This window comes from Tursiops truncatus, chromosome 20 (assembly GCF_011762595.2).
Source record: "Tursiops truncatus isolate mTurTru1 chromosome 20, mTurTru1.mat.Y, whole genome shotgun sequence".
Taxonomy (NCBI): domain Eukaryota; kingdom Metazoa; phylum Chordata; class Mammalia; order Artiodactyla; family Delphinidae; genus Tursiops; species Tursiops truncatus.
The window spans coordinates 13,017,412-13,035,749 of record NC_047053.1 but is presented as its reverse complement, the minus strand read 5'-3'; the positions used below and the strand labels follow the sequence as shown (position 1 = coordinate 13,035,749).

General features: G+C 49.4%; 2 protein-coding genes and 1 non-coding gene across 4 annotated transcripts in view; 1 reads left to right on the top strand and 2 right to left on the bottom strand.

Annotated features, from left to right (window-relative positions):
* On the bottom strand, positions 1-3,178 carry RILP (Rab interacting lysosomal protein). Of its 2 annotated transcripts, none has more exons than XM_033848503.2 (7): positions 2,706-3,178; positions 2,540-2,633; positions 2,348-2,454; positions 2,014-2,259; positions 1,616-1,761; positions 1,171-1,293; positions 1-489 (listed from the first exon to the last, which is right to left on the bottom strand). In XM_033848503.2, exons 1-7 carry the CDS (start codon positions 2,931-2,933, stop codon positions 228-230), a joined length of 1,206 nt encoding a protein of 401 aa, XP_033704394.1. In that variant the 5' UTR covers positions 2,934-3,178; the 3' UTR covers positions 1-227. The 2 variants fall into 2 exon arrangements, 1 of the variants encoding a protein (XP_033704394.1); XR_012328570.1 differs by having other exon boundaries at positions 79-137; positions 400-1,293.
* A 490-nt stretch (positions 3,179-3,668) lies between these two features.
* Positions 3,669-18,338, bottom strand: part of PRPF8 (pre-mRNA processing factor 8) — a 36,700-nt gene continuing 22,030 nt past the window's right edge. Inside the window, exons 25-43 of the mRNA XM_019926923.3 lie at positions 12,955-13,202; positions 12,674-12,853; positions 12,335-12,470; positions 12,050-12,219; positions 11,745-11,874; positions 11,485-11,631; positions 11,126-11,286; positions 10,631-10,822; positions 9,381-9,618; positions 9,115-9,243; positions 8,111-8,224; positions 7,853-8,026; positions 7,374-7,567; positions 6,404-6,643; positions 6,165-6,306; positions 4,752-4,892; positions 4,478-4,617; positions 4,170-4,372; positions 3,669-3,998 (exon numbers count right to left, since the gene is read on the bottom strand). Coding sequence (XP_019782482.1) covers positions 3,844-3,998; positions 4,170-4,372; positions 4,478-4,617; positions 4,752-4,892; positions 6,165-6,306; positions 6,404-6,643; positions 7,374-7,567; positions 7,853-8,026; positions 8,111-8,224; positions 9,115-9,243; positions 9,381-9,618; positions 10,631-10,822; positions 11,126-11,286; positions 11,485-11,631; positions 11,745-11,874; positions 12,050-12,219; positions 12,335-12,470; positions 12,674-12,853; positions 12,955-13,202 — 3,234 coding nt within the window. The 3' untranslated portion in view covers positions 3,669-3,843. The remainder of the gene's footprint in view (positions 3,999-4,169; positions 4,373-4,477; positions 4,618-4,751; positions 4,893-6,164; positions 6,307-6,403; positions 6,644-7,373; positions 7,568-7,852; positions 8,027-8,110; positions 8,225-9,114; positions 9,244-9,380; positions 9,619-10,630; positions 10,823-11,125; positions 11,287-11,484; positions 11,632-11,744; positions 11,875-12,049; positions 12,220-12,334; positions 12,471-12,673; positions 12,854-12,954; positions 13,203-18,338) is intronic.
* On the top strand, positions 18,111-18,215 carry LOC117309935 (U6 spliceosomal RNA). The gene has a single exon (XR_004524218.1). It is a non-coding gene; the product is annotated as a U6 spliceosomal RNA (small nuclear RNA).

The following is an 18,338-nucleotide window of genomic DNA, read 5'->3' as shown; positions in this document are numbered from 1 at the left end:
TGGGGGCTGTCAGGCTGCCCACAGGCTCCATGGGGGTGGCTGTGGAGCCTCCTCTCCTCCCCGTATTCTCGCTGGTAGCCGCAATGCTGGCCTCAGCCTCAGGGGCCTCTGTTCCACCCTGACACCACAGGCCCAAGCTGGGGGGAGAGCCAAGAGGTGCTGTGAGCCTGGATGCCAGGGAGGTCAAGGATAGGGGCCGAAGGCAGGGGGTGCTGTAAAAAGGGGACTCAAGAGGACGACAGGGCAGCATGAGGCAGGGGGAGGTAAAGGGGCCACCAGAGGAGTGGGAGGGGACAGGCATGCTCAGAGCTCAGGGCGGCTGGGTGAGCCGCAGTGGAGCGGGAAAGGTGGGGTCCCTCCACTCCCACCACATTTGTCCTTCCTCTTCCCCCGACATACAAACTCTGTATTCTGGACTCAGGGGGTGGGGGCTGGAGGTGGTCTCCTTTATCCCTGGAGAGCAGGAGCCATGAGCCATCCTCATCGTCACTGAGGCAGAGGAGAGAGGAGTTGTGAGGGTCATTTGTCAAGGCCCTGAGGGACAGTGGGACTCCAGCTATGTTCAGCCTTCTGTGCAGCCCCCAGGAGCAGGCAGGGGAAGACAAAGAGACTTCAGGGGCCCCAAAGCTGGAGACAAGGAAGAGCAGGGGAGACGGAGGACAACTAGAGGATTTTTTTTCTTTTTGGCCGTGCCCCACGGCATGCGGGATCTTAGTTCCCCGACCAGGGATCGAACCCGTGCCCCCTGCAGTGGAAGCACGGAGTCTTAACCACTGGCCCGCCAGGGAAACCCCCTCCTGAGGCTTTTATTTTCTAACCTGACATACAGCAGGCCCCTGACAAGACTGCAGATACAGCCTTACCCATCTGAGAACAAACAGATATGCGGCCAAGACAAGAAACCGAAAACTGACTGTGGAGAAGCAGAATCAGCAGGTTTCTTCAGCAGGATGTACGGGGAGCATGGCAGGTGGGAGCAGTGCGATCCAGAGAGAAGGGTGGTGGGCTCAGGACGGCAGGCTCAGGGGATGACCAGGCCAGGTTAGGTTCTAGAAGTGACTAAGCTAGGTGACAGGCTCAAGGTGTGACTAGATTGGGGTGACAGGTACAGTCTGAGGCAACAGGCTCAGAAGGTGACCAGGCTCAGTGGGAATGGAGGCAGGGACTTACCTGCTCTCTGCTTCCTCTGGGGTCCCTAACATCTTGGCCTTGATCTTCCTTCGTTGCTTCCTGATAGCCACCTTCATGGCTTCGAGCAGAAGCCCGGGGACCCGGTGGTCTGTGAGCAGCTCCCTACAGAGGAGGGGGAGGGGCAGAGAAAAAGCAGTGGGGATGCCAAGAGGAGGTCTCGTCCCGACCTTAGTTTAGATGTCACCCCTCCTAGGAATACTTCCTTGATGGCGGCTGTGACCCTTTGCAACGGCCCACCCCATGTGGAAGAAGTTCCAGGAGGGCAGGGGCTTTGCGAGTCTCGTCCTCCAGTGCCCAGCACAGTGCCCGGCACACGACAGGGTGGATATATCGATGACCCAAAGAATGAGGAGGGTGAACCGAGGCCTGGGGACAGGTGCAAGTGGTGCCCCCGAGCCTCCCCACCCCTGTCCTGCGCCCTCACCGCTGGAAGTAGGCCAACTCCTCCTTCAGCAGGAACACATTGGCTTTGAGCTCATTCCTCTCCTGAAGGATCTGTTCAACCTCCTCTCGACTGAAGCCGCACTGCCCTACCTTGGGGGGGCGTCCTGGCGGCGGCAGGGCATCCGCCTGCGGAAGGACAGGCTTGGTCAGGGGGGCGCCTCGGTTGGAGAGGGACGCTAGAGGGTGACTGGCAGGGAGACTTGGGAGGCCAGGGCGCTACAATAGATGCCAGACCGGTGCTCTGGCCGAGACTGGGGGCGGAGGTCGGCTGGGGGCGCACACTCGTGCTACCTTCCAACTTCCCGGTGGCCCTAACTACGCAGCACAGCAAACCTTTCCCGAGTGCCGGACCGGTCCCTGACCTCATCAGGCACTCACCCGGTCCTCAGGGGTCCCCGGGGCTCCTGTGCCCGTGGCTGCCGTCTCGGGCTCCTGCCTCTGCTCGCACCCGGGCGCCGCGGCCTGGCCGTGCGCCTGCTCTGGCGCGGGCTCCAAGGTCGCTTCGCGCCGCCGCTCTGATTCGCTCTCGCGGTCCCGCGCGGCGCGCAGCTGGGTTTGTACTGCGGCCAGCTTGTGCCGCAACTCCGCATTCACCAGCAGGAGGCGCTGCAGCTGCTCCTGCAACTGTGGGCGGAGCAAAGGGGGCTGGTGGGCGGGGCGCCGGAGGGCCGGGAAAGCCCCGCCCCCGCACGTCGCCCCGCCCTGCCCTCACCGCCTCAGTCTCCTGGCTGCGCTGCCGCAGGTCGCGGTTGTGCGCCCGGAGTTCATCCCGCTGGCGGTCGGTCACCTCCTTGAGCTGCCGCAGCAGAGCGCGCTCCTCTGAGGAAGGGGCGTTCTCAGCGGCGGCCCGCGGGGAGAGGCCCTGAGCCTCCCCGCCCCCGGTCCCCGGCAGGCCCGCACTCACCCTGTGGCCCAGAGCGCAACTCTCTGCAGAGGCGCTCGTTCTCCTCCCGCAGCTGCCGCAGCTCGAGTTCGGCCTGCTGCGCGGATACCTGCAGCTGGAGAGGCCGCGCCGTCAGGGCCGGGCCCCGCCAGCCCGCGGGCGGCTACGGGAGGGCGCCGTGACTCACCGAGTCCGGGGCGGGCCCCACGGCCGCCTTTTCCAGGAGCTCCAGCGCCTGCACCACCAGCGGCACGAGCCCGGCCGCCGCCTCCGGCCCGAAGCGGCGCGCCAGCTCCTTCAGCTCAGTGCCCAAGGCCCCCGCTAGGTGGTACACGAGCTCCGCAGCCGTCCCCGACCCCGCGGCCACCCGAGGCCCCCAGCAGTGCGCCCCAGGCCCCACCCTCCTGGGCTCCATGTCCCCCGAAGGCGACTAGGGCTGCTACACCCTCCTCCCCACAACTGGGGAAGGAAAGGGCCAACCAGTCCTGGCCCAGGAAGCAGTCTAGGACGGTAGAGGGCGGGGTAGCGATTAAGGGAAAAAGGCTGGGGAAGGAGAGTCTCAGTGCCCTGCTCCCTGTCCCGTTCAAGCCCCCAAGGTCACAGGAAGCAGGACAGCCAACTTCCAGCCAGGTGTCCAGGAGCTGAGGCTCAGGGCTGTAAGTGGTCACTTTCGACAAGCCCTCCCCACAGTGCCCACACCAGGCTCCACCCCTGTGTCTGGAGTCATGGGGCCTGACTTGGCTGCCAACTCTCCGGGCAAGAGGTGAGAGGTAGGAGAGCTGTCACTGGCCCCAACCAGAGGCAGCCGACTGTCCAGCCATGTGCCTGTTTCCAAGACAGATTGAGAGTGACACAAAGCTTAAAGGGCTAGGCTGGGCACCACAGCTGCAGACTGCTCCAAGAGATGCTGGAAAGCGGGGAGTGTTCCCCAGCATTCTGGAGGGAAATTGGCAAATGTCGTCATGGCAGCAGGAGTGTGAAGGCCCAAGTCCCCTTCAGTTCTCTGAGTTTAGAGAATATTTACCCCCATAGCTCCTGAATATCAGGGGGCCTCAAGGATCAGTCCAGCAGCTTGCTGTGAACAAGTCTGGCCTCTGCCACCCTTACACCCAGAATTCGAGCTGAGGGAAAAAAAAAACACCTCAACAACTCCTATTTATACAAAATTTATTATACTTTGTTCAGAATTACAAGTCACCACGAGGTCAACAACATAAGCACAAAATAGAGGAAAATGGGGCCAAGCTGTTGAATGTCACCAGCCTGTCTGTGAGGGTAAAAGGCTCTAGCCTCTGGGGAGTCTGAAGCAGGAAGTGAGGAGACAACTAGGCATAGAGGTCCTCTCGGTCCGCGGAGTAGACCTCGCCCTCCTGCAGGAGAGCGAAGTTGAGGAAGTGGGAGGGTCTGTGCACCTCGTGGTAGAACTCTTTGGGGTTTGCCAGCTGCAGCTCATACTTCATGTTGGGATCATGCCGAACACCTTGGAGTAGAAGGAAAGGGCCAGTGTTGACAAGGTCCACCTGCCTCACCCTGCTGGGTCCTGGGCCATCTCCAAACCAGAGTCCGGCCCCAAGTGCTAAGGGTGATGGCCTAACCCCAAGCCCACCATCCTGTGTGCCCCGCCACCACCCCCACACCCTGCCTCACATACCCATAAAGTTGTAGTTCCACGAGGACTGGGCAGGGACCATAAAGAAGCCAAGGAAGCGGTCTGACAGTAGCATCTGGACCCTCTCGTAGTGCGAGGGTAGGTAGCCCTTGGGGTTGTTGCCCTTGTCTGTGTTCTGGCGGCCCCATTCATAGCCACTGGGGGTCAGCTTGTAGGCTGTCAGGGTGCAGGAGCCTGGTGTGAAGCTGGAAGAGGAATGAGGACAGAGTCAGCGCTCAGGCCACCATTCCTGGGCCCTGGCCTGCAACGCCTGCCCCATCGTACTTCCTCCCAAGGCGGCCCAACCCCACCTGCAGGTGATGATAATGGTCTTCTCGCCATCCCAAGATGGGTTGTCAGCCATGATCTTGGCATGGGTGGTGACATCCTGGGGTGACAGCTGGGGGGACTCATTGGGCTGAGTGTGGATCCAACCTAAGGGTTCCATCTCCTATGGGTAGAGCAGTGAAAAGCTATTTAGAGCCCCGTCTGCAGACAGGAATCCCACCCGTGAGAGTAACACCCCTGCCTTCCCTCCACCACCTTGAGAGCAGAAAGCCCCGGTTCTCCTACACCCCCGCTAACCTTGAGGTACTCATGCTGGGGCAGCTGGCCAGGCAGGTGCACAGTCTGGTGAGTGCCCCACTGTGGTACCATCACGATGCAGCGGATCTCCTTCACCTGGGGGTTATCTGGTGGGCTCACCCCATAGAGGTACCCTGCAATCTGGAGACAAGGGGGTCAAGAGCCAAAGAGATTCTTAGTACCAGCCCAGATTTGGGGCCGTCAGCGCTGTGTTTAATTCCCTTCTCCAAGAACAAGGACAGAGTTTCTCAAATGTGGCCAGAATCTCCTGCATCAAAAATGCCTGGGGGTGCTTATTCAGAACGTTAAACACAGACCTCACCTCAGACTTACCAGGGGTGCTTATTCAAAACGTTAAACACAGACCTCACCTCAGACTCAGCACATCAGAATCTCAAGTGGGGTCCAGGAATCGGCACTGCTCACACGTTCCCCAGTTGCTTATTTAAGTATAGTGTCCATAAACAAATAAGCACACAAGCACAGAGCTCATGCATTTCCACAAACTGAACACATCTATAAAATCAGCACTCAGCAGTACTTTAAATTTTACATTGTCATGAACAAAGTAAGAAAACTTGTGTTCCTATAAACTCACCCAACACAGGATACTAACAATCTTCAAATTCACCAGACTGAGGCCACAAGTTGGTGTTTTATAAAATATGATTCTCCCTGATTACTAGTAAAGTTGACCATCTTTTCATATATTTTCCACCTTCAGTTCCTTTTCTGAACTACCTTCATACTCCTTTGCCGCACCATTCTTCTACAGTTATCTTTTACAAAAATCAACTTCTGAGAATTCCCTATTCTAGATCCCACTATATCTTAAGAGTTATGCAAATATTTTCTTCCTGTTTTTAGTTTGTCTTTTGTGGTACGCTTTGTCACGCACAAATTATTAATTTTGATGATGGCTTTGTGTCTTGTTTAAGAAGGTTATCCTAACTTTAAGACGATAAATGTTTTCTTCTAATATTCTACTACAGTTTAGTATTTTACGTTCAGATTTGTACTGCACCTGGATTTGAGTTCTGTTAAGTGCTGAGGCAGGGATCAAGCCTCCTTTTGCTGACTGTTTCAGGGTCATAGGGCGCGCTTAATCCCACAGATGCAAGTGGGTCCTCAGGTGATACAACACATTTATTATATACACACGAATCTGTTTCTATATATCCTCTTCCAATAACTTCTAGGAAATACATCATTTCTCAATTGCCATAGCTTTATAATGTTTCGGTATCTGGTGGGGGCCGAAACCCTCCTCCCTCCCTGTTTTGGCTCTCCTTGTATATTTACTCATCTATCAATTTCAAAACCAGCACCTCCAGTTCCAGGATATCTCAGGTGAGTTTTAGGCACATAAAATGTTTGGCACACACTGTGGCCTAGTTGAACAAACATACTCACTTGGGCCCGAAGGTCAGATATGCAGATAAACTTCTTCAGCACATTCTTGGGGAGAATATAGGTATAACCAGTCTCCTTGATGTCATCAGATGACACATAGATGTGATTGGTCCTTAAGTGCAGGTTGGCGGCAGAGATGGCCCTAAAAACAGGTAGAGAATGTTGGCATTTATCAACTCAAGCACCTCAGGTAGCACCAGAGGCCTTTCCATCCCTACCCCTCTTGCCCCTTATACTACCTGACCCTCCATTCAGTCTTAGATGAGAAAGTCTGGGTCTCATAGTTGCTGGTGGTAGAGGTGATGATTTCGTCGCCATGCTTGTTGACAGTACGAGTCTGGGTTGCAGTCAGCTGTGACTGTTCCTTGGTCTGCTTCTCAATCTCAGCTATCTGCTGCCGCTGCTGTGATGGTGCAGAGATCTCCATACCCAGGATGATGTCTCGAATTTCTGATTGTGTCAGTGATGCCACATTCACACTGTGGGGACAGTGTGGGTCACACCACAAGGATCCCTTCTTCCTTGGTCACTTACGTCCCAATGGCAAGGTGTAACTTGGTGGGACAGGGGAGCCCATACTCTGACCCCAGATAACCTTCAATTGACACTTGAAGTGTGAAGTGGAAATACACTAATACGGATAAGATTTGTCACATCCCAGGCTGGCCCTGTGCCTGTACACCTTTCAGCCATGCTCAAACCTGCTCAGCATCCATACCTCCCACTTTTCCTCAACAAAAAGTGCCCTGGAACCGGAAAACTCTCAAAAACGGAAATCCTAGAACAAGTTCTCGATCACAGTTGGTGTGTCCACACCCTTACTGGGTGAACATTTTTGGTTGCCACAATGACAAGGAAGGAGAGAGAAGGAAGGGGTGTGTGTGTGTGTGTTATTAGCTGTGGTATCTGGGGGTCTGGGACGTTAGAACTTCCTGCCATGTATGGACAGTAAGGAAACGTCCTGCTCAAAATGGCAACAGTGCCTCTGCTAAGGAATAGCGCCCAAGTGTCAGCCTGAGCCCTGAGACATGGACACTTCCTATACCATCTGAAGACACTGACTACCTACCTCTCCTCTATAGGCATCTCTAGGACAATTTCTTGAGAAACTTCTGAGCTTAAAATGTTGCAAAAAACCAAGAAGGCATATACTGAGCCACCCATTTTACCCTTTTTGGATCTCTCATCTGTATCCCCACCACTGCTCACTTGTTTTTCTTGCCATAGTCAGCCAAGATAAGGTCCTTGAGCTGCACCTCCACCTTGATCCACTCCTCGTCAGTCAGAGTGGGCCAGATGTGGTGTGGTTCTGTGATCGTAGTCTTGTCTGGCTTCAGGATGACCTTCGCCCGGTCGTTGTTCACATGCAGGGCACGCAGAATCAGGATGAGGCGGGAGAAAGCCTGGGGAGAGATGTGGCAGCATGGGAGGAGGTCGGCTACTTGATGTTCTTCCCCTCGCCTCCATCCTATCCTTTCAGGAGACCCAAGAACCCATTTCAAACCCTACGGTGCTCCCCTCACCATGAGTCAACTTGATATGCAGAGTCACTGGCCCATGCACAGGCTGAAGATGTGAAAATGGCCCCATAAGAGGCCTGTGGGAAAACCTAAGGCACAGAACCTTCCTATGACCCCAAACCCACTCCTCTTAGAGTGGCCCTCCCTCCTCGTGAGGTGGCTTCATACCGTGTACGATGAGATAGTCTTGAGCCAGTCATCATAGAGGTTAAAGAGAACCATCTGCGGCTCAGTGGCTTTAAGGATGAGATCCCCAAACTTTTCCACCTTGAGACAAGCCTGGAAGGGGAGCTGGAGCTCTGATCCTTTGATCACAATATTGGGGAAGTCCAGCAAGTGCACCTGAGACAAGATCAAGTCCAAGTTTAGAAACAGAACCAGCAGGTCTCAGCCCTCTTTCCTTCTACCTCATTCACCACCTCTCACCTCCAATGGATCGAGCATGCCTTTCCTGGTGACAATGATCTGCTTGGGCTGCTCCTCCACTGGTAGAGATCGGATCAGGGCAGCCACCTCCTCAGCTGTCTTCCACTTAGCCAACTAAACAGCAAGAGAGAAGAACATGGAAACTGAGTCTCCACCCTCCCAGGTTAACTAGAACTAAAAATTCTAGTCTTAAAACAATTAGACTATGTCTCTATCACACACTGCTATTGAATGTTAGGTACTTCAGAGGTATAGAAAAAACGTCCAATGGTCTTGCCCCGAAGGGTGTTTCAACCTCACTGGCCAGACAAAGCTCACACAATGCCACGAGCTAGTATTTGATTATATACACGCTGTGTCAGGGACAAGAGAAATTAAGGCTAAGGTCATAAAAAGCTGCACAAATAAAGAAGTCTTAAGGGATGAGTAAGACAGTGATTAACAGAAGAGTTCATTCTAGAAGCAAAGACCTATACGCAAAGCCACAGAGGTGGAGATGCTCATCAGGGTTTGGGATACCAGGATCCTGGACTGACTGCCGGAGGAAACACGCTACAGAGGAAGAGGAACTGTGGCCAGACAGGTTACAGGCCAACCAGATGTTAAGCATCTAGGAAACCAAAAAGTTAATTCAGCAAAAAGAAAGGGGCTACCAAAGGCTTTGAGGAGGAGAAGAGATTTGGTGAAAATGACATTTTAAGAGTGCTTGTTCCCTTTAGAAAGATGATTTTTCATAGCTCTCTTCAAGATAGGTTAGAGATGGGAGATTCAAGAAGCAGAGATGCCAGCTTGTAGGTAATGAAGGACCTCAAATATTCTTGGACCTCTTATAGAAGAACACTTCCCAAGTTAAGTAATTCAGGAAAAAAGTTTAAATGAGATGTCCTGAATCTTACAAAGAGAGAAACGGGAGATTCTCTCTCTCACATACACCCCCCCCCCCACATACCAAAGAGTAAGAGGCAGCGAAGTTCTACAGCCTCTCTACCCTTTAACATGCTCACCTGCCCCAAACGCTTCTGTCCAGCCCACACAGATGTGTGAATTATCTTGAGAAACAGCTGCCCTGTGCGTGGGTTGAAGATGAAGATGGCCCCATTGATGGGCTTGGTGGTCAGGTTCCCTTCAAAGGTCTAAGGAATGATTACATCAGTTAGCACAGTCTAGACACAACCAGCCTGCCTTCCTCGCAATATGCACACACTTGCCCGGCCACCCTCCCACAGGCATATACAGAGCCCCACACCCACACGCTGCATCTAACTCTCACCTTATGGATAGTCACTCTGTAGACATTCGTGTCATCCACAAACCAGATAATCTGGTTGGAAAAGAGTTCACCGTAGTTCTGAGAGGACAGATAGGGCTCGGTGGGCTCAGATGAATAAAGCTGCAGCCCTTTACGGATCCGTTCACGTAACACATACAAGGCAGGGTTTGCCTTCATGATCTTGGCCATGGCCTGCTGTATGAGGGGCTTGCTGCCAGGGAACCAGTTTCCATAGGCACTGTGAGGGTGGAAGAGGCAAGAAAGGTCAAGACCAGGCTGGCAGTCCCAGGAACAAGGCAAACTGCGACTCTACAGAGGAAGAAAAGGCTGTTGGTCAGGCTGAGAATGAGTGCCTGCTCATGTACATAGAGGCAGGAAAGAAAGAGTCAGTGACACCAGTGGAGGAAACGGCTAACCTCACCTCACCTGGGCAAACTAAAAAAAACACGTGTATATTAAACTACGGGGCAGGGGGGGAGGGATAAATTAGGAGGTTGAGATTAACATATACATACTACTATATATAAAATAGATAATCAACAAGGACCTACTGTATATAGCACAGGGAACTCTACTCAATACTCTGTAATAATCTATATGGGAAAAATATCCTAAAAACAATAGATATATGCATACATATAACTAAATCACTTTGCTGTACACCTGAAACTAACACAACACTGTAAATCAACTATACTGCAATGTAAAATAAAAATTAAGGGACTTCCTTCCTGGTGGTTCAGTGGTAAAGAATCCGCCTTACAATGCAGGGGACGCAGGTTCGATCCCTGGTCCGGGAACTAAGATCCCACATGCCACGGCGTGTCTAAGCCCGTGCGCCACAACTACTGAGCTCTCACTCATTCCTTAGACCTTTGAAGGGAACCTGACCACCAAGCCTCTCAATGGGGCCATCTTCATCATCGAACCTCAACTAGAGAGCCTGCGCGCCGCAAACTACAGAGCCCACACGCCACAACTACAGAGCCCATGCACTCTAGAACCTGCGTGCTACAACTAGAGAAAACCCGCACACCACAACTAGAGAGAAGCCCGCGTGCCACAACGAAGAGCCCGTGTGCCACAACAAAAGATTCTGCATGCCTCAACAAAGATCCCGCGTGCCGTGACTAAGACCCGACGCACCCAAAAATAAATAATAAATAAATCTTTAAAAAATAAACAAATAAATACAACAAAGTGTGGGGCTGATGAAAAATATCAATACATGCTTCTGAGCCTCAACTTACCTATGCAGGTTATAGGCCAGGTCAATGGCAATGAGCACACCTGTAGGCGAAGGGTAGATACTCATGTTGTCTGTGGTGTAGTCCAAGAACTTGGCCCGGGCGTAGCGCTCGATGTCATGGGAATCATAGTCCCCCCAGCGCAACTGGATGTCAATCCAATACTTCTGAGTGGTGGTGCTGTCCATCACATCCCTGAGAGTGGAAGGGGGTCAGGAGTCTAGGCTTCCAGGAAGACACTGGCACAACCAATATCCCCAGAGCCACAAGAACTCTCAATTACTACGTCTGAATCTCAAAACCAACCCCTCTGCCTGTTCCAGATCAGAAGACCCACCAGAGAATTAGCAGACCTGGCTGAGGGTGTTAACAGAATCAGGGGTAGAACTTGTTTCAAATTAGAAAGAAAGGCAACCAGGGACAATTTCTAAAGTAGTGCTGCTAGAATAGTAAAACTAAGCTTCTTAGATGCCTAGGGCTGGGTCGTAAGGCACTTACTTAGAGTCTGCCAGCAATGAGGGCCGGGAGACATTCCACTTATAGGAGGCAAAGAGCAGGATATCTGCACAGGAAGAGTTCATCTTATAGGACTTTCGGGGGTGGATTGTCTCCTTTTGTACTGTCTCAATTTCCAGTGCATCCAGTTCCTGATCAAACACCTGGAGGCAAAGGTGGAAAGGTTATGACTGGTTATGGAAGCCCACTTAGAATGAGGGCTCATAGAACTTAAGATAATGTGGCACCTGGGACCACAACAGAAGTCTCATCCTTGGAGCTCTGAGGGTGGATTTCCCATACCCAAAAGAGAGAGCCGACCTGACTTTTTGTGGCATCGTCTGCCCTCAATTCTAGCCCACCTGACACAAGTCCATAACGATGCTCTCGTGGATCTTCTGCCACAGGTGAGCTCGGAAGATCTGGATGAGAGAGATCTTCAGTGTGGGGATCTTGCCGTGCATGAAGATACCTGTCAGGTCCAGCTGCACCTGAAAGCCTACGTATACCTGACGGAAAAAAAGAGCGACACTAGAGACCGAGAGGTTCTCAGGACATAATTAAGGAAGTAGAAACTCTTGTTTTTAGCTTCCCATCTCCCATGTCTATCAATCACACTCACGTTGGCTCGGTTGATGGTTGGGGACCACCAGAGGGTGAATCTACGATTGGGAATCTGGTTCAATCCTGATCGCTGAGCATTGGTTAGTTTCTTCCACTTCATAGACTCCTCAAAACCACTGGCCTTCTCCCTGGGAAGCAGAAGAGACGAGGTAAAGTGACATCCTGCCATCCCCCAGAGCACTGCTGACCTCCTGGGGTGGCTGTGTGGGAAACACCGCAGTAGAACACAAAAGCATATGAGGGATGAGCTCACAGGGCTGTGACATGTGAGAGGTCACTGTAAGGGGAGAACAGAATCCTCACCAGAAAAGCCCCTCCCAGGTAGGGAAGTAAGTGCCCTTGAAGAGAGTGTGTTCCAGAATGCCTTCCACACCACCCAGGGCCTGGATCATGTCTGTACGGTAGTTGTTCAGGTTCCAGAGCTTTCCATCATGCCGCTGGTGTGTCCACCAAAAAGGGTTCTGCTTCAAAACCTAGATGGCAAGGTAGGCACGGTGAAGCTTCTGGGTGCCCACTGCTCCAGGTTCCCAGCATGGCCACAGACTCTCCTGATTCAGGGAAAATCTCTCCACTATCCCCTCCACGTACCTGGTACTGCTTAAAGTCAGTTCGGACACGCCAACCCTTATCATAAGCCAGTGTGTGCCGGTCCTTCTGGAAGAGGGTGTTGATTCGAGGAATGCCACGATCCCATGAATCCTCTAGATCTTCTAGGGTCAGTCGTCTGCCAAGGAAAAAAGATCAAAGTTAAAACAAATACTCATATGAAGAGTTCAGCATTCCTCCCTGGCCAAGGATAAACAGGGTCAGACATACAACCTACTTCCTCGACTCCATAAAAATACGGCATGCTCTACTCCTGACCTCCAGGCAGGACTCAAAGGTCACACCACTCAAAAGGACTGCTATGCCCTCCTGGATGCCCACCTGTTCTGCGCAATGGCCTCTTGTCTCTTGAGTGCATACTCAGCCCAGACCCGCTGAGAATCAATGAACTCACTCTCCCAGGGCTGTATGTAGCGATACAAGTTGGGAATCAGCTGGTCTTCTTCATGGCTCATTCCTGAACGAAAGTGTGTGATACCTACATCTGTCTGCTTGGACCACCTGTTTGGGGACACAACCAAGATTAGATAAAAAATAAAAACTGAAAATAAAGAAACATCTCCTTCCCTCAGGGTCTAGCAAGATTTTCAGCCAAGTCCTACCTGAGGTCAGATTGGGGGATGAGCACATGGCCCATTGAGAGCATGCCAAGTCCACCCAACTCCTTAGGGGTGTAGAACACGACAGGGGGGAAGCGACTCGGCATCTTGGAGTTGAGGCCAATCTTGATTCGTGTCTGGATCTTGTTCTCACACTTCACCAGCAAGTCCAGGAGCTCCTGGGTGTTCACCACAGCCTCCCGAAAGTATGTCATAAGGCCAATAAGAGCTGTGTTCCACTTATTCACAATCTGAAGATAGTGAAAAAGAAGTAAATTATAGATAAGTCATTGCAGGGACAGGGTGTGTGGCTAGGAACCACCAGATACAATTAGTCATATTCTCCCTAGTTCTCAAGAAAGATTTGAGCTCAATGTCATTAGGGAAGTGTGTATAAATCAAAATCACTATGAGATACTACTTAACACCCACTGCAATGGCTATAAGATAGTTACAAGGATGTGGAGAAAATGGAACTCTCATATACTGCTGGTAGGAATATGAAATAGTGCAGCCACATTGAAACAGCCTGGCAGCTCCTCAAAAGGTTAAAGAGAGTTACCATATGACCCAACAATTCTACTCCTAGGTGTATACCCAAGAGAAATAAAAACATATGTCCACACAAAAATACGTACACAAATGTTCACAAAAGCATTATTCATAATAGCCAAAAAATAGAAAAAAACCAAATGTCCATCAACTGACAAATAAACAAAATGTTGTACAGCCATATTATGGAATATTATTTAGCCATGAAAAGGACTGAAATACTGATGTATGCTACAACATGGATAAACCTTGTAAACATTATACTAAGTGAAAGAAACCAAATGAAAAAGGTCACATACATGATCCATTTATATGAAATGTCCAGAAGAAACAAATCCATACAGACAGGAGGTAGATTAGGGGTGGCCAGAGGACTGGGGCAGGGAGGGACATGGGGAGTGAGTGACTGCTAATGGGTATAGGGTTTCTTTGTGGGGTGATGAAAATGTTCTGGAATTAGTGGTTATGGCTGCACAATTTTATGCATATAATGAAAACCACTGAATTGTATACTTTAAAAGTGTGAATTTCATTTCAATAAAAACATAAAGTTGGGCTTCCCTGGTGGCGCAGGGAAGATCCCACATGCCATGCGGAACAGCCAAAAAATTAAAAAAAAAAAAAGCTGAAAGAATTTCCTTTAAGATCAGAAGTGAGACAAGGATGCCCACTCTCACCACTTTTATTCAACACATTATTGAAAGTCCTAGCCACAGCAACCAGACAAGAAAAAGATATTAAAGAAATCCAGGGACTTCCCTGGTGGCGCAGTGGTTAAGAATCTGCCTGCCAATGCAGGGGACACAGGTTTGAGCCGTGGTCTGGGAAGATCCCACATGCTGCGGAGCAACTAAGCCCATGTGCCACAACTATTGAGCGTGCGCTCTCCAGAGCCCACGTGCCACAACTACTGAAGCCCGCAGGCCTAGAGCCTGTGCTCCACAAGAGAAGCCACCGCAATGAGAAGCCCTCACACAACAACAAATAGTAGCCCCCGCTCGCTGCAACCAGAGAAAGCCCACACGCAGCAACGAAGACCCAATGCAGCCAAAAATAAATAAATAAATATAATTAAAAAAAAATTCCAAATTGGAAAAAAGTGAAACTGTCACTGTTTGCAGATGACATGATATTATACATAGAAAATCCTAAAGACACCACCAAAAAACTATCAGAACTCATCAATGAATTCAGTAACATGGCAGGATACAAAATTAACGTAGAGAAATCTATTGCATTTCTGAATACTATCAGAAAGAGAAATTATGAAAACAATCCCGTTTATGATTGCATCAAAAAACCAAACCAAACCAGGGACTTCCCTGGTGGTCCAGTGGTTAAGACTCCATGCTTCCAATGCAAGGGGCACAGGTTCAATGCCGGTTGGGGAACTAAGATCCCACATGCTGCACAGTACGACCAAGGGGGAAAAAAAAAAATCTAAAAAACAAAAAACCAAAAAAACCCAAACGAAACCAAACAACAACTAGAAATAACTCAATCCAAGGAGATAAAAGACCTGTACTTGGAAAACTGTAAGAACTTGGTGAGGGACTTCCCTGGCGGTCCAGTGGTCGACTCCACACTTCCACTGCAGGGGACATGGCTTCAAGTCCTGGTCTGGGAAGATCCCACATGCCACGGAGCAACTAAGCCCGCGAGCCACAACTACTGAGCCCACATGCCACAACTACAGAGCCCATGTGCCTAGAGCCCATGCTCTGCAACAAGAGAAGCCACCACAATGAGAAGCCCATGCACTGCAATGAAGAGCAGCCCCCACTCGCCGCAACTAGAGAAAGCCCGTGCGCAGCAACAAAGACCCAACACAGCGAAAAATAAATACATTAAAAAAAAAAAAAATTGTTAAAATGACCACACCCTCAAGTCCATCTACAAATTCAATGGAATCCCTATCAAAATACCAAAGACATTTTTCACAGAACTAGAACCAATAATTTTAATATTTGTATGGAAACACAAAAGACCCTGAAAAGCCAAAACAATCCTGATAAAGAACAAAGTAGGAAGTATCACAGCTCCTGATTTCAAACTATATTACAAAGCTACGGTACTCAAACAGTATAGTACTGGCACAAAAACAAACCCATAGGTCAATGGATCAGAATAGAGAGTCCAGAAATAAACCCATGCTGTTATGGTCAATTAATCTACAACAAAGAAAGCAAGAATATACACTGGGGAAAAGACAGCGACAGCTAATGCAAAAGAATCAAACTGGATTTTCTCACAACATACACAAAAAATAAAGGCAAAATGGATAAAAGATTTAAATGTAAGACCTGAAACTATAAAACTCCTAGAAGAGGGACCTCCCTGGTGACGCAGTGGTTAAGAATCTGCCTGCCAATGCAGAGAACACAGGTTCGAGCCCCAGTCCAGGAAGATGCTCCACATGCCGCGGAGCAACTAAGCCCGTGCATCACAACTACTCAGCCTGCACTCTAGAGCCCACGAGCCACAACTACTGAAGCCCGCATGCCTAGAGCCCGTGCTCTGCAACAAGAAGCCCGTGCACTGCAACGAAGAGTAGCCCCCGCTCACAGCTAGAGAAAGCACGCAGCAATGAAGACCCAATGCAGCAAAAAATAAAATAAATAAATTTATTAAAAAAACCCAAAAACTCCTAGAAGAAAACACAGGCAGTACTCTCTTTGACCTTAGTCTTAGGAATACTTTTTTGGATATGTCTCCTCAGGCAAGGGAAACAAAAAATTAAGAAATGGGGAAAAGAATAAATAAATAAAATGAAGAAAGAAAAGAAAAGAAAAACAAAACAAAAAACAAACGGGGCTTCCCTGGTGGCACAGTGGTTCAGAGTCCGCCTGCCGATGCAGTGGACACAGGTTTGTGCCCCAGTCCGGGAAGATCCCACATGCCGCGGAGCGGCTGTGCCTGTGAGCCATGGCCGCTGAGCCTGAGCGTCTGGAGCCTGTGCTCCGCAACGGGAGAGGCCACAACCGTGAGAAGCCCGCATACCGCAAAAAAAAAAAAAAAAAAAAAAGAAATGCGACTATATCAAACTAAAAAGGTTTTGCACAGGGGCTTCCCTGGTGGCGCAGTGGTTAAGAATCCGCCTGTCAATGCAGGGGACGCAGGTTTGATTCCTGGTCCAGGAGGATCCGACATGCTGTGGAGCAACTAAGCCCGTGTGCCACAACTACTGGGCCTGTGCTCTACAGCCCACGAGCCACAACTACTGAAGCCCGCACACCTAGAGCCCATGCTCCTCAACAAGAGAAGCCACTGCAGTGAGAAGCCTGCACACCTCAACGAAGAGTAGCCCCCGCTGGACGCAACTAGAGAAAGCCCTCACGCAGCAACAAAAACGCAACACAGCCAAAAATAAATAAATAAAAGCTTTTGCACAGCAAAAGAAATTATCAACAAAATGGAAAGAAAGCCCACTGAACAGGAGGTGATATTTACAAATGATATATCTGATAAGGGGTTAATACGCAAAATATTGGGTTGGCCAAAAAGTTCGTTCAGGTTTTTCCATAACATCTTATGAACGAACTTTTTTGGCCAACCCAATACAAAGAACTCATACAACTCAACATAAAAAAAAACAAAACAAAAACCTGATTTAAAATGTCTTTTCGGCAGAGGAGCTGAAGAGACATTTTTCCAGAGAAGATATAAAGATGTCCAATAGACACATGAAAAGATGCTCAACATCACTAATCATAAAGGAAATGCAAATCAAAACCACAACAAGATGTCTCCTCACACTTGCCAGAATGGCTATTATCAAAAAGACAAGTAACAAGCGTTGACAAGGATGTGGAGAACAGGGAACCCTCGTGTACTACCGTACTACTGATGGGAATGTAAAGTGGTGCAGACACTATAAAAAACAGTATGGAAGTTCCTCAAAAAATTAAAAATAGAACAACCATACAATCTAGCAATTCTACTCCTGGGTATTTATCCGAAGAAAACAAAAACACTAATTCGAAAAGATGTGTGCATCCCCATGTTCACTGCAGCATTATTTGAAATAGCCAATATATGGAAGCGACTTAAATGTCTATTGATAGATAAATGGATAAAGGAGATGTGGTATGTATACACACACACACAGAAATATTACTCAGGCATAAAAAAGAATGAAATCTTGCCATCTGCAACAACACGGATACTTGGAAGGGTGGGGGAATGAGTGAAATAGTTGAGGGAGACTAAGAGGTACAAACTTCCAGTTATAAAATAAGTAAGTCACGGGGATGTAATGTACAGTATAGGGAATATTATAATTTTGTGTGGTGACAGATAGTAACTAGACTTATCCTGGCGATCATTTTGTAATGTGTAAAAAGAGCAAATCACTATATTGTTCACCTGAAACTAACATAATATTGTAAGTCAGTCATACTTCAAAAAAAAGAGAAAGAGATCTGCAAGTTCCCTGGTGGCCTAGTGGTTAGGATTCTGGGCTTTCACTGCTGTGGCACCAGTTAATCTCTGGTCAGGGAACTGAGATACTGCAAAAGCTGCACAGCGCAACCAAAAAAAAAACAAGAGAGAGATCTCTGAAGACCCATGAAGGGATCCATTTGCAGGCTATAAAACTCCGAGGTCATGCCTGCTTCGGCAGCACATATACTAAAACTGGAACGATACAGAGAAGATTAGCATGGCCCCCGTGCAAGGATGGCACGCAAATTCATGAAGCATTTCATATTTTTTTGTTATACAGCAGGAACTGACACAACAATGTAAAGCAATTATACTCCAATAAAGATGTTGAAAACAAAACAAAACAAAAAAACCCTCCGAGGTCAAAGAAAAAACCACCACCAGATCAGTAA